Here is a 14,583-nt window from a genome sequence, read left to right as displayed (position 1 = left end):
AGTCTTCTTGGTCTGCCAATGATATCTATACTAGATAAAGAAACTAGGAAAAAATAAGGGTTTGACCTAATCAACTTTTGTCTATGATGTGACTTCTTTCAGTGTTTTCCCTTCCTGTGACTAGAAACTTTGATGAAGCAGATTGCACCTTCTCTTAATTTCTGAGTGACCTTTTTTGATATCTAGGGCCATAGGCATTCCATTCAGAATCAATCTTTACGTCTGCAAAAAAATAGGGATGTGAAGTTGAGTTTGCTCTCTTTTGGCCTTTTGTTTTTAYGGGAGTGCTTGAGTCATTGCAGTGAGCCTGATGACTCAGACGTATTTGTAGTAACAGTTAAAACGGTCTTCTCACCCCCAAAGACAAAAGGCAAAGCATCCTCTTGCAAACAATAAGGTTAGACAGGTAGACAAAAAACAATTATTCTGATTTTATTACACTTTTGGGTCAGATTTACTCAGATGGAGAGACTGCCCTAGACTATTTTCAAATCCATGTATGTGTACTCCTTAGAGATGCATAGTCAATAATTCTGAGTGATGAGAAAGAAAAAAAGCAATTTTTTTTCTGTAAAATATAAGTTACAGTGTAAACTGTAGAATAATATATATATATATATATGTAACTTTCTTTTCATGGCAAGAGAATAGAATCTCAGGTGAAATACTCGATCTTCTGTGGAAAGATTTCCATTTTCATGTCTGTGCTGTTATGGGTAGGACTGTGTAGCATGGTCGTAGGGAATAGTGTATAGATATGGAACAGAAACCTGGAATGATCTTTATGCTCATATCTTGTCTATTTCTAGAGAATTGCACAGGTTGCAAATCCTCTTGACAGTTTTATTAAAAGGGAAAAAATAGTTCAAGATTCACAGTAATCTTTTTCTTAATGAAATGTAAAAGAGGCTGTAGAGGATTGTTTTGTCTGAAGAAAAAGTGGAGGGTATGACAGTATCAGTGATGACTTGGAGGATGAAGGGAGTTACTAAATGAGTATTACTGAGCTTTCTAATAATATTGARGATCATATTTGTCAAATTTAAGCTAGTAAACTGCTAACTGTTGTAGGAAAGTGTTGGCTGCTTAATCCCTCAGGAAGCAAGTCAAGAGGGCAAAGTGTAAGAGAAGTACCAAGAAGTAGGTGTTGGTGACTGCATGAGAGATGTGACTCAGTTAAACATTATTAACAACATTAAAMATCATGATATTCCAAGAACTGTGATGCTACAGGAATAAGACCTGCAGCCTCCACTAGAGGTCAAAATAGGAKCTTGCCTCCCTCTGATAAGATAATCCAGTTCAGAGAACAAAAAGATTCATACTCTACCCACACATAAAGATGGTGTCAGGCGGACATCACAGTTGAATAAAGAGAAAGTTGTAATGAACAAATAGACMTGGACTGATCTGAGGTTGATTATAACATAGTCATGAATTTGTGGGAACAATAATAATTAGAAATTTGATAAATAATAAAATATTTAAACTATCAGAATTATATAGGTATTTATTTCTTTGCACAGCTGTGGAGGTTTTCTGCAGTTAGCTAGGGTATCTTTTTGCCACTTTACATTTCTGCAAATGGATCTATCAAGAATCCCTTCCAATGAAAAGTTTGCATTCTACCACCTATGAAGGGATGTGTGTTAATGCAAACCATTTCTCATTAAGAATTTTCATGCTTTTTGTGTTTGTTATTTCTTTTTCAATTTGTGTTAGAATATTTGCAATTTAAATATACAATATTTGTAGCATAACCTTACCAGAACACATTTTTCCAAAGTTAAGAGAAAGTTTACAAATCTAATCAAGAAAACTTCACTTTTTATTTAAAAGTTACCAACTTTCTTATCTTCTGGTGTTGAATATACTATTGCTCCATGAACTCATGGAAACCATTGACTTGCATGTGAACTCCCTATTGGTAGAAGCAACAGAATTAAGATCAAGGAAATTAAATGTGTCTTTCATAGCCTCCAAAGTACAACCACTACTGGGTACCATAATCAACTGCTCTGTCAAGGCCTAATAATCATCCTGCGGATGAAATGTGTTGTGCAGTACTTCATGTTCATGTGCCATTACCTACAGAGTACTAGAGGGAATGGGAGGATTCCAGAAGTACCTGGCTGCACCTAGATGTGGTGTCTTTAGAGGCCTCTGTTGTATCTCTTCTATGGCTGTCTGTTCAGATTGAACCATCATTATGTGTCTATGGGAATATTTTATGGAGTCCGACTGCTTTTAGTTATTTGAAACAAATCTGAATAAACAGAAATATTGATTTCAGGTGAGAATGCAGAAATCTACCCAAAAAGAGTTACCTTAAAAATTGATCTAGCTGGTCTAGATAAAATGTTAGTGACGTGCTTCTCATATCTGTTTAGTTACATTAATATGTTTTGGGGCATGTTGGAAAAGTGATAGCACTGAGGAGTACCATATCTAGCTGCATCATAGAACAAGGTCTTTAATTGTCAGACTTTATAATTCAAGCAAATAAACTGGACAAATCCATGCATGAAAGGCTTGCTCGGAAGTGCCAAGCATTCTTGGAAGTGCACGACAGTAATGAAGTATATGGTAGATTTCTACATCCAGGCTGTACAAACCCATCATATTAGCAGTCCTGGAGATTGCTGAATTTCATATATGCTGTGAGAATTATTTTCATCCATCCACTGCTATCACCAAAGGTGTTCTGCCTAACAGTTTTCCACTGAACTGAAAACATCCTATAGATACAGTTTTTGACCACTTCAGAATCTTTCTGAAAGGCTAATGTATACAAAAGGATATTTATCAAAATATATATAAAAAGTTGTCASAAAATATATTATGAAAAGCTTTATTTTATAGAGAAGAAATGATAGGATATATATTTGCATAAGCTGAAAGAGTGAAAAACAAGCATGTACTAAAAAAAMCAGACCTGTAACAAAATGAAGATAAAATATTTCAAAATTAAGTATTAATGAAACATACACTAAAATATTTCTTAATGAACTACTTTTCTTGAATATCAAAAACTATCTACAGTCCTAATAAATGTTTAATTTAGAATGAAATGGTTAATTCAGAGCAATTAAAATTTGCTTGAAGTCTGTAGAAGATGTAAAACTTATCTTCATCTGCACTGGAGAGGACTAGGAATAATCATATAGTTAGTTGTTGCACTTCAGTTGAGCAACATTGAAGAGCCAAGATTTAAATTGTAGTACTGCTTTCAAAAGAGAAACTAGAACCATGGTTATTCATTTAAATGGATAATTTCTCTTGTAGGTCTGTATGATGTGGTAAATGTCTTTTCTTTAAAAAAAAAAGTTCCAGTGATCTCTGTGCCTTTATATGCTTTTCTGAGTGTTAGATCTACTTTTAAGAGCTGTTGTTTTTGTTTGTTAACCAAAAAGAGGGCTAAACTCCTGTCTGCAGAGCAAATGATCAAATTACATAAAATACTATGCTTAATATTCTACTGTATTTTGTTTAGGAAGAGGTGATGAGTACCTCTTTAGGAAGAGGATCACGGTACTCTACTCTCTTTTTTCTTTTTCCAAATTTACCTTAAATTATGCAATATATTTAGTAAAATTTCAGTATAAATTTCCCAGAATAAACTACGCAGTCAAATCCTGTCTCTTTTTCTAAAAGAAAATTAATGGTTTTATAACCATTTTATATTGTTCACTTTAGACAAAATAACACCTCTCTGAAATTGTTGAAAAGAATGTCTTTCAGATAAGAAAAATACACCACCAAAGAGTGATTTACAGAATCTACTTTAAATATGAGTAGGTGTTTTTGACAGCTTGCTGAAGAATTATAATTCTTGCAGAGTTGGCTGTCAGGTATTTCATTTATTCTTTATATATTGGTAATAAAATCAGAAATTCTGGACAAAGGTTATGAAATTGAGCATTTAAGAGTTGTCATACAGTGATAAGAATTACASTTTTTCCTTTATTCTAGAATCTTAGAGCAATAGTAAAGAATACAAACATTGTGTTTTGTTTCTCTGTAAAACAAATGAATGTCTGTCTTACCATTTTTTTATTTTAAATTAAATGTACATGCCATGTAAATTGCAAGTGGGTAATGTTTATAGTTAAGTAGTGATTTTTTTCTCTAAGTCATATACCATTCAGGTAGCACATCAATTAAAAAGTCAGAATTCTGACTCAGTAGAGAAAAGATCCTCATCCAAGATGAAAAGAAAATAAATCAGATGAATACAAATAACAACTAAAAGCTGCAAAGCATAAAATACAAGTGACAWAAATAATGCCTTTACTGTGAAATATCCTTCAATTTCATTCCAAAGAATTTTATTTCTTGCCACGTAACCTCATGCTTTGCAGTTCTGAAATACTTGCTTTAGGAAGTATTGCTTTAGAAATTCTTATTTCTATTAGAAAATGGAAATTCTATTACTTCCTATTACTTTTTAAGCAAGTGATAATATTTAATAATTCATTAATACTTCTTTTAATTAAAAAAAATCTGCAGAAGATCTTCCTGCTGTAGRATCAAGTATCTATCCACTATCTGTAGAGTTCTCTTATACGGGAAAACTCAAGATGAGTGTTGAAACCATCTCTCTGTTAGGAGCCAGTGACAACTGCTCCCTCATTAATCAAAATCTTCACTTTTCTCAGGATTCCAGCATGTCACCAAGTCCTGAGCACAGGTCACTATGAGAAAAAAAAAAACAACAAAACAAAACAAACAAACAAACAAAAACTATGAATGCACACATGAACCTGGATGAAAAGCATGATAGAGTGTGAAAGACTGAGATCTTTAAAAGAGACAATTAACAAAAAGCCTGATTAAAAGGTGGAGAGTAATGCTAGAGTAGGTGAATAAGTGTGTAGGAAAACAAAAGCAAGAAGAGAGAAAGATATTCAGAAAAGAAGAGATATGTGTGAGAGGCAAGAGCTTGAAAGTAGAAAGTAAACAGAGGCTACTGGACAGAAAAAAGTGTGCAGAACAGGATAGGTTCCTACTTCAAGAAAAGAGGCTATCTTCAATGACAAAAATATGTATTACAGAACAAGTAAACACAGCTTATAGTAAAAAAAAAATTGAATCAACTATGGTTCATCACTAAGTGGGAGCTTGAATGCAGCGGAAAGAATTTTTTTGAAATTACTATAAAAAAAAAGGAGAGATTTCAGAGGGATTACTAATATTTTGGYTTAATACACCATGCTTTAAAACTTGATGTAGTAAATAAAAGAGGTATTTTTACTGCAGCTTAAGTCATATTTCCTTTTATTGCAACCTGTCTTCCTGGTCTATAAAGTAGAATCAGCTATAAAGACTTAGAATGGACAACAATGACTATTACATTTATGTCATATTTAGAGTTAAATTGAGAAATGAGAAATGAGAAAATGAAGAAAAAAAAGAAAGGTCTTTGTGAAGAAAAGTCAATCAAAGGGTATATAGGTCYTTTAATTCCTTTGGGAAAAGAAATGGACTCTTTTTGTTATTCCCTATTTTTAACCCTAGTTTCTTGATTTAYGATGATCTTTTTTAAAAGCACAGCAAGAAATTTTAGCTTGAGCAATGAAAAATCCGAAATGAGTAAAAGATGCTGTTCATTCCAGTAGCAAGGGCTCAGAATGTGAAGCTAGGAAGGCAATATGAAACTTGCACAGAGCCATTTTGACTAGTTTACCATTCTTTTTTAACTTGTCATTTACATAAATAAATACATAAATAAAACAGAAGAGTATGTGTTAGAAAAATATACACACTACTGCTTAAAAAATCCTTAGATAAAATTTCTCTCCTAAAATATTCTCTCCTAAATCATAATATTGAAAAAGAGCTCTTCAGGTTCTGTCTTTCAGATARTTTCTCTGTTTAAAATTGGATCTTTACCTTATCACAGAATCTAGATCTCTAGAGGTCCCTTCCAACCTTGAATATTCTGCAATTCTGTGATATCCGGGCTCAGTAGTTCATGGGGACTATCCTTAGCAGTAAAGATAGAAGCAAAGAAGACATTTTGTAACTGCCTTCTCTGCATCCTCCATCACCAAGGCACACTCCACATTCAGCAACAGACTAACATTTTCCCTAGCCTTTCTCATGCTAGTGATGTATTTGCAGAAGCCCTTCCTGTTCCTGACACCTCTTGATAACTCTGATTCCAAACAGGCCTTGGCCTCCCTTGTTGCATCTTTGCATTCTCTGACAACGTTCCTGTATTCTTCTCATGTGGCCTGGCYCTTCTTCCACGTTACATATGCGCTCTTTTTCTTTTTGATTCTATCCRATAGCTTCTTGCCCATCCACACAGGTCTCCTGCCTCCATTGCTTGACTTCTTTCTTGTAGGAATGCACCAACCCTGAGCTTGGAGAAAGTGGTGCTTGAATATTAGCCAACTCTCCTGGACCCTCTTTTCTTCTAGGATCCTAACCCAGCGTATTCTGCCAAAGAGGTCAATGTTAGCTCTCCTGAAGTCCAGGGTTGCAATCCTACTTCTTGCCCAGCTTCCTCCATGCAGGATCATGAATTTCAACATCTCGTCGACACTGCAGCCAAGACTACCACCAACCCTCACATTTCCAACCAGACCATCTCTGTTTGTTAGTATCRGGTCTTGTTAGTTAGAGTACTAGCTAGAGTTTGAGTCAGAGTACTGCTGACCCAGAGCAGTTCCCACAGCCATGTGTTCCATATGGTTTGAGCCCATACCATGAAGCTTTTGTGGTTTCATGCATACTTCTGTAATCATAGTCAAAATATTATAATTTACGTTTGTAGTATATCCTTGTTTTTCACTTATCCCACCATCTGCCTTAACTCTTTTTCTCCTGTGTCAGGTGAAAAGCCCTGTGCTAGGCAAAGACAGATATTTATGCACAATATCATGATGCTGATGTCGTTTTGTTTACCTTTTGCTAGCTCTCTTCACTAGTGGAAAACTTGTATATGCCTAGGTTTGATTTTACCAAATGCATATATGTGTAAACTCCATGGAGTTGTGCTACATAAGTCAAAACTTTCATCTTTCCACAATTGTATTATTGTGCTAAGATTAGTTGTGTAATAGCAGGGAAAATTATTGGCTTGCTAAGTAATTTGAGCAAAAAATAAATTAGGATATTTACACTGTTATCTATACACTGTATATATCTATACACTGTTATCCTATCCCTGATACTGAATGTGAAATACATAATATGAAATACAATTCCATACCAAATCTATAGATTGTCATTCTATTGGCATTTTATCAAAGCCAGTCAAAGCAAGTAAGTTCCACTGATCATTAACTCTGAAACTCACTCAGTCTCATAGGATCAGGTTGACTTTTTTAAAATCAGAAGGCAGCAGAATTGAATGACAAATGTACTATGTACATCTGATCAAAAGAAGCTGCTGCTGTCATTGGAGCTAGAGAAATTCTTATCTTGAAACACATTAATGTGATTTACAAGGTCTGCTATACTGTGGTAGCTGAAAGTCAAAAATTATTAGCCAACCTGTATTATTATACAGGTTGGCTAATAATTTTTGACTTTCAGCTACCACAGTATAGTATAGCAGTATAGTATACCACAGTATAGCAGACCTTTACCCATAGCTTTACCCATAGCAGTGGCACAGAGATTTTCCTGACTATTCAGGTTATACTGSGAAACTCCTGAAAGCCCCTGAAAGCATTTCATTTAGCACCTTTTCTCAGGATTGTGATTTAGCACACAGTAATGTGTGCTTATATTCATTTGTATTCTACTAAGTGGCCAGCGCTCTCTCAGTTTAAATAATTTACTTAATTTGTACCTGCATCTTGATCCATTTCCTGTGGAGTTGGTGGGAGTTTATGAGGACAACTCCTTCCTGTAACTGAAATGTTTTTTTCTAAGGTGAACTTTTGTAGCCAAATTCAGACAAATAGAAATAGAAATAGAATGAAGGAAAATGAGTTTGAAAAATTTGTTTTTATTAAAGATAGTAAAAGATATCAGAAAGACTGAAGTCTCAAATTGTTGCACCTTATTTTTCCTTTTTTTTTAAATAAAAATCAAACTTTAATAAGTAGTTTTTGAGATATTCTCTGACTTTTGAAAGTCTCATAGAAATGTGGAGAGGACAAAAATTTGACCTACTGAGACTTACTGTTACCTCATTTCTCCTAGAATAACACCTAAGTCATTCAAAGATTGGTAACACTTGGAAAATCTGACCTAAAATGTACATTTCAAGAATTTATTACTGTGTCAATGAAAAAGTACTTCCCAATATCTGTTTTGAGATAATTTTCTCACTATTTTTATTTCCTTCAAGCTGTCTTATCTTCATGATACATGCGGAAAAAAAAAAGAGGTTGATATTATCTGCTCCAGCTTTCAGAATATATACTTCAATTTGATTTTCCCAAATACTTGTTTTTGCAAGTTTTATTCCCATCTTTTTTCCTATTCTTATTTTGAAGTCCAGTCAGTTAATTCTATGAATTGCTTTTTTTGCTCTTCCTTAAGTGTTCTAATGCATCTCACGGTATATAAAAAAAAGAAAACATTCTAATCAGACAGGGATACAGCAACTTAACTTTTTCAATATGGTACTTTGGCTATATAAACTGTTAGAATCTTTTTTCTTTACTAAAGTCATCCTTAAAACCAGCAATAACAAAGAGCTTTTTCAGTTGTAGACTCATTTATGCATATGATAAAGTATATTTCTGTATATCTTGAGCTATTTTGTATTTGTATAGCTAATATTTTTTCATGGAGATTTATAAATAGTAGTCATTTAAAAGGTGAACACTTAAAGAGTTGTGATCTTTGGTTTGGAAAGATGTTGAATACAGTTCATCATAAGTCTTCTCCTGCAAAATATTAATCTGTTCTTTAAASTGTGCTGTTTCCCACAAGAGCACAGATCTCTTGCTTGGCAAGTTGACCTATAAAGAAAGAAAGTTGAACCACTGTATAAATTTCTATGACAGAAATCTAACAAATAGCACTTTCTTTATCAATTAGGGTGTTGTTTTGGTTTGTTTTATATATTACTGATAACAAAAAACAATGTATATAAAAAATGAAAATATTTAATGCAGTCAGTCCTTCATCTCTAAATATTGACAAGAACGAGCTAGAACCACTGTAGTTACAAGTTCTGAAGAGGTACCTCAAATGTGGTTTTACTTACACCTATTTAATGTTTCACATATTCATTTCTCGACTTGAACAGTCCTCATTCTTCAACAATGCACCTTAGTATTATTGTCACTTAAAGTCATAGAATATGCCATGAGTGGGAGAAGCCCTTTTAAATTGCAGCAACATAAGAGAACTTAACCGGGACCTAGGACAAAGCCCAACCATGAGCAGCTGTGATATTAACCTTTCTATTTAAATCCCTGGTAAAGACYGGAAATCTTCAGTTAAATGGCCAGTAAGATGTATTTCTTATGAGGCTGATGTGATAATGTCTAAGCTCTTGCTACCAGTCCTTCTCTCGCTTTGCTGTTGCTACAGAAGAATGACTTGCAGATTTAATTGATCCTCACAAGCTTATCTGTAGTAGCTTCATACATATGTATAACGTTCAGCCTAACAGCATTGCAGCCAGTCTTCAAATTGTAATGAATTGACAAGGTTACATCATCACGTGCAGCACGTTGCATGTTCTACAAGTCATCTACACCACGTGGTTCACATGGATAACATACTCCAGCCTTAGGGAACAACTAATTCTGACACATTGGCAATGTAGGGAGGTGACATGACTGCTGTTCACATGCAGTAACTGAACATATATAAATGACTCAAAGGATTGTAAGAGACTCATGTGTTTGGTTTCCAGGATCAATGGTTTTGGCGTGTGAGAAACAATAGAGTGATGGATGGATACCCCATGCAGATTACCTACTTCTGGAGGGGACTGCCTCCGAGCATTGATGCAGTTTATGAAAACAGTGAGGGGAATTTTGTTTTCTTTAAAGGTAAGAAAAACTAAGTGTTTTTACTGAAAGGAGGGCTTTCGGTATTACTTTCAGCTGTGATAATATTCCACTACATAGATATGCATTTAGTTTTCTTTTTTTTTTTTTTTTTTGGTAGCATATATCAGATGGGAAATGACTTGTTATAAATATTATTTTCATGCTTTTTTCTATTTTCAGCATTATTTTTCCTATTTAAAAGGTTTATAAATTCTAAAAGAAATGTTATATGGAATGAATTGTTATTAATCCTTTCCAAAGTTTCACTGCAGGCATCAGCTGTTCTTTAAAAATAAAATTCTTAAAATGAATCCAATTTAGATTAAATGAGATAATTATCCTGTGTGTTAAATAAATGCCCATTTAGCAATGAAATCTCTTCATTGGCGTGAAAATCATGTAAAATATTGCTAAGATTGTAAGTAATTTTAGGGATGAAGGAGAAATTGAATAAATATTTGTAAAAATATGCATCTAAGTATTTGTGTTGTGAGAGACTAACTTGCTAGCTCATTACAAAGAGGTAGAAAAATGTTTTTAAATTTGTTATATGAAAAATGAATTAACTTTTGCAAGCAGAATCATTAAAAGGAGATAAAAGTCATATTTCATTCACTATGGAAATGTTAGCACCTTGGGAATGGTAAATGATAAATGTTTAATAACATGAAGAAACATTACATAGCAGTACAATAAAGATGAACATTATGTTCCACTAATAGAGAAAATTGTATTTTTGTGTGAATCTTAAGGAAAATAACATTACATACAGTATATGAAATCATAAAAGTGGTTTATTTAAATGAGAAAACAAGTTTAGATCTTTACTACATTTTTATTATTATTAATGCTATTTTTTCCCCTTCGTGTGTACAGTTAGATTCATGATATTAGTAGAGTTGTGCTCTGCAGCAGTAGAAATAAAATGTAGTACAGGCATAAAAATGTTTAAAACTAACATTTTGTAAATGTTTTGTAAAGAAGATCTGTGTTATAAAATACAGGCGATATGCAAATGATCTGGTGATAGCAACTCAGGATGGAGTATTTATTTATGTTACTTTGAAAGCAATCTTCATAGGTTGTGTTTTTGCTACATATGAGAAATGTAGTCATTCTTAACTTACACTAATAAAACCTTTCTGTCAGTACATTTATAGTCATTCAGAATTACTTCCTATGAATATCTGAGGAGCCTCTGAGATCGTACATCATGTGTTAGTTGCCTTTGCTCAATCAAGTTCAAGACTGTTGGAGCAAATCTCTTCTTCAGTTTTGAAATTTCTTTGTGTTTCATTTCTTTTGGTTTTGTTGCAACATTTCTAACTAGTTCCATATACATATATATATATTTTTTTTGCTGTATTTATTTATACATGGAGACACAATTGTAAAAAATCAGTAGCAAGTAGTTAGATACTTGCACATTTTGGTGCATTTTGGATGTCTTGAGACAACTGTCTCCTTGTGCCTCATAATGCTCGTAAAGTACATAGCAATCTCGTGAAGGCTGCTTATAAAAAGCAGATGTTTACATTCTTGTTATTATTCACTTCTGGTGTCCATGCTAAGAAGGTGGTACCAGAATGATAAACAGATTTTTTTTAATGAGGAAATTTGAATAGTAAAATTTATTCTGTGTACCTTTGGGAATTTACATGGTGCTAAAAATTAAATTGTCAAGCCATCTGCACAGTTGAATGTTATGGCAAACCAAATGTAGCAATAGAAAAGCTGCTGTAAAACTCATACTACCAGTGCCACCATCATAACTTTCAACTGCACTTACCCCACTATCTGACAGTTTTATTCTGAAAAATAAATCTGCTGCAGTGTTGGATCATGGACTAGGAAACTGATAGAGATAAGATGCAGGACGGAGATAATGAGGGGAAAAAAAATAGCATGAATAGTAATTTAGAGACAATGAAGAGGTTTAAGAGACTTAATCCTGGCTTGAAAGTCTAAAGTTAAGAGAGAACAACAGAAAAAAAAAACTCCAAAATTAAAAACCAGAAATATAATTGATTTAAAAGGAATATGCTACCTAGAAGTTTTGAAAGTTTGGCTCACCACTATAAAACGCATAGTGATTAGATCTTACTCTGTTGTTTGCTGTGCTATATCTAGCACAGGTCCTGCAGAGCACACACACATAATGTGAACAAAAAAAACTTGGTTGTTAACAACCCAGGAGCACAACTATTGAGCATTTTGAATACACAGAGAAGGAACTGTAAGTGAAATAGATATCTATATAGAAGAAGATATCTGTAACCATAGATAAAGACTGCATAGTTATTTGTAGTACTCAGTAGGTAATTGCATGCTCTGGAACTAAATATTCAGTACTTTAAGAGATATATATGTACATGATACCGATATGCTTTAATTCTAGCAGTTTTCTAGAATATCAGTGGTAAATATTGAGGGTCTTCAAATAATTGAACTGTAGTCACAGTTCATCCTTCTCAATTGTTTGCCTACACTGATGTTATTTAACAAAACACTATTGCACAAAGACATTCTGACTTACTTCTTGCTTCATTCTTAGCTTGTGTCCTTACCATTCTACTTGTTGTTATATTAAACCTTACGTTGGTAAATAAATACAAAGAGATGAAATGCTCCAGTGGTTGGCCAGACTTCATGAAACATGAAGCTTTATTAAGCTCTATGAGAACAACAAATCTACTTAAAAACAGACCTTAAAAACATTTGTTTTTTTTTTAATAGACACAGTGCTTATTGCTGCTGGGGACATATGTAAAGGCTTTGAACAAGCGTTAGGTATCTATAAAAAGGATCAAGCTCTTATTATTCTAGTGCTGTCATCTAGTCTTTCTATATTTTCATTATAATCAAAGTTAATGAAATGTGTTGATTGACTAATTACTTACTAGTGGAAGTGGGTTATGAGGTAAATCAAAGCATACTGACTTAACCATCCTATTCTATCCATTTTAGTATGCATAAATTTAAATCTGAGTGGGAACTTCCACTCCTAACATTTGTTTTTGCATCTGARAGCTTCTCATTATTGCTTAGACTTTTCTGAAATCCTTCTGTGATCAACAGATCAACTCAGTTCCCTCCAGCTGAGGGACAGAAGCTAAACTGAAAAAACAAACAAACAAGAAAACCCAAAGTGAAAGCTGGCAACCATATGGGACATTTGGATTTTTTATATAGAATCTTTCCCATTAAAAATCAAGATAGTAATAGCAGACTAAACATATCTTCCAATGCAAATGTTTAATACACTTTCCTGTACTTGGAATCAAAGAAATCTTGCCCACACATGTTAAGGCTCTCAATGAAGTACTGTCTTAATAAAATTCAGTTAAAGTTGCTTTTCTCTGTTTACCTGCAAGAAAAAAAAAATCCTTTACAGTAAGAAACTGTTAGAAAGATTTAGCTTTTCACTTCACTTTTGGCTTCCCACATGTACACTTTCTTGTCCTGTGTACCTCTAGTACATATGCAGCATATCTGCAAATTTAACAAATACCTGGCTTGATGATGCTGTCATATATATATATATATATATATATATATGTTGTGTGCTCATCTCCTGTTTATTTTTGTATGACTTGATCTTGTTAGTAGCCAGATTTGACTCACTGGGTATGGCTGATAATGATCAACTCCTAACAATTGCTTTTGCTTTTATTCCTTGTGAGGCACATAAAAAGGTAATGGTGTTACATACATCACGGCATATGCCTCTTGATGCTGTGCAACAGCTGTCATTTTGAATGATCTTCTGAAGCAGAAATGAGCTGGCTCAGTATCATTCGCTGGATGCCATCTGTTGTTCACACCATAAGTACCAACTAGTAAGGTCCAGAGCTCATGATTCCTCTTATCAAATGCCTCTTATCATTGCATTTGAAACTGCCTTTACCATCTGAAGCGTTCTGTGCCTGCTCATGTGAGCCAGCAGAAGGATAAACCATGCAAGAGGTGGAACAAAGAAAGACCCTGGCACCTATCAGACTTTATGTGTGAATTTTATAAGGAGTCATAGTAAAGGTAAAAATCAGATTAGCACTGACCTTTATTCAGGGTCAGCACAGACCTTAATTTTTCATGACTGCTTTTCATAGACCCACGTCCCTTTTATTTTCAGTACTTCAGATGACTTCAAATGACTCTCTGCATACACGTTCTTTGAAGTTTTTCTCCCTTCAACTGGCCGGGGGGAGAGGATGGATCTGTCGAGCAAATTGTAGTGGCTGTGTTTGGAAGTGGGTGACAAGCAGCTGTAAAGCAGCTGATAAAAAGATTTACTCTGGAAACACGGGAGGGATTGAAAGTATATCCCCTCACCTAATTAAAATTGAGATAAAATGAAAGCATTCTTTAAATTGCTAGAGTGCAATCAGGGAGATTAAAAAAGAAAAAAAAACTAAAAGCCTTTCTTTAAAACATGTTTAATACTTCTGAGAGATAAAGGTAAAATTTAAAAGAGAAAAAATATAAAACCGACAGCAAAACAGCTCTCTGCATTTTCCATCCTGGTGACTCTGGCATACATCTGATTATAGACCTTTGGGTGAAATTACATTTCYTTATAAAATGTTTATATGACACAGTGCCTTCACCTCCT

The 14,583-nt window shown here is 33.8% G+C and overlaps 1 protein-coding gene across 1 annotated transcript in view; it reads left to right on the top strand.

Moving 5' to 3' along the window:
- The window catches only part of MMP16 (matrix metallopeptidase 16), a 158,912-nt gene that overhangs the window by 129,989 nt on the left and 14,340 nt on the right, over positions 1-14,583 (top strand). Inside the window, exon 7 of the mRNA XM_026054549.1 lies at positions 9,833-9,971. Coding sequence (XP_025910334.1) covers positions 9,833-9,971 — 139 coding nt within the window. The remainder of the gene's footprint in view (positions 1-9,832; positions 9,972-14,583) is intronic.

The sequence above is a fragment of the Nothoprocta perdicaria genome, unplaced genomic scaffold, assembly GCF_003342845.1.
Source record: "Nothoprocta perdicaria isolate Ctin4 unplaced genomic scaffold, notPer1 scaffold_122, whole genome shotgun sequence".
NCBI lineage: Eukaryota > Metazoa > Chordata > Aves > Tinamiformes > Tinamidae > Nothoprocta > Nothoprocta perdicaria.
The sequence above is the reverse complement of the archived record's forward strand: the minus strand, read 5'-3'. Positions and strand labels throughout refer to the sequence as shown.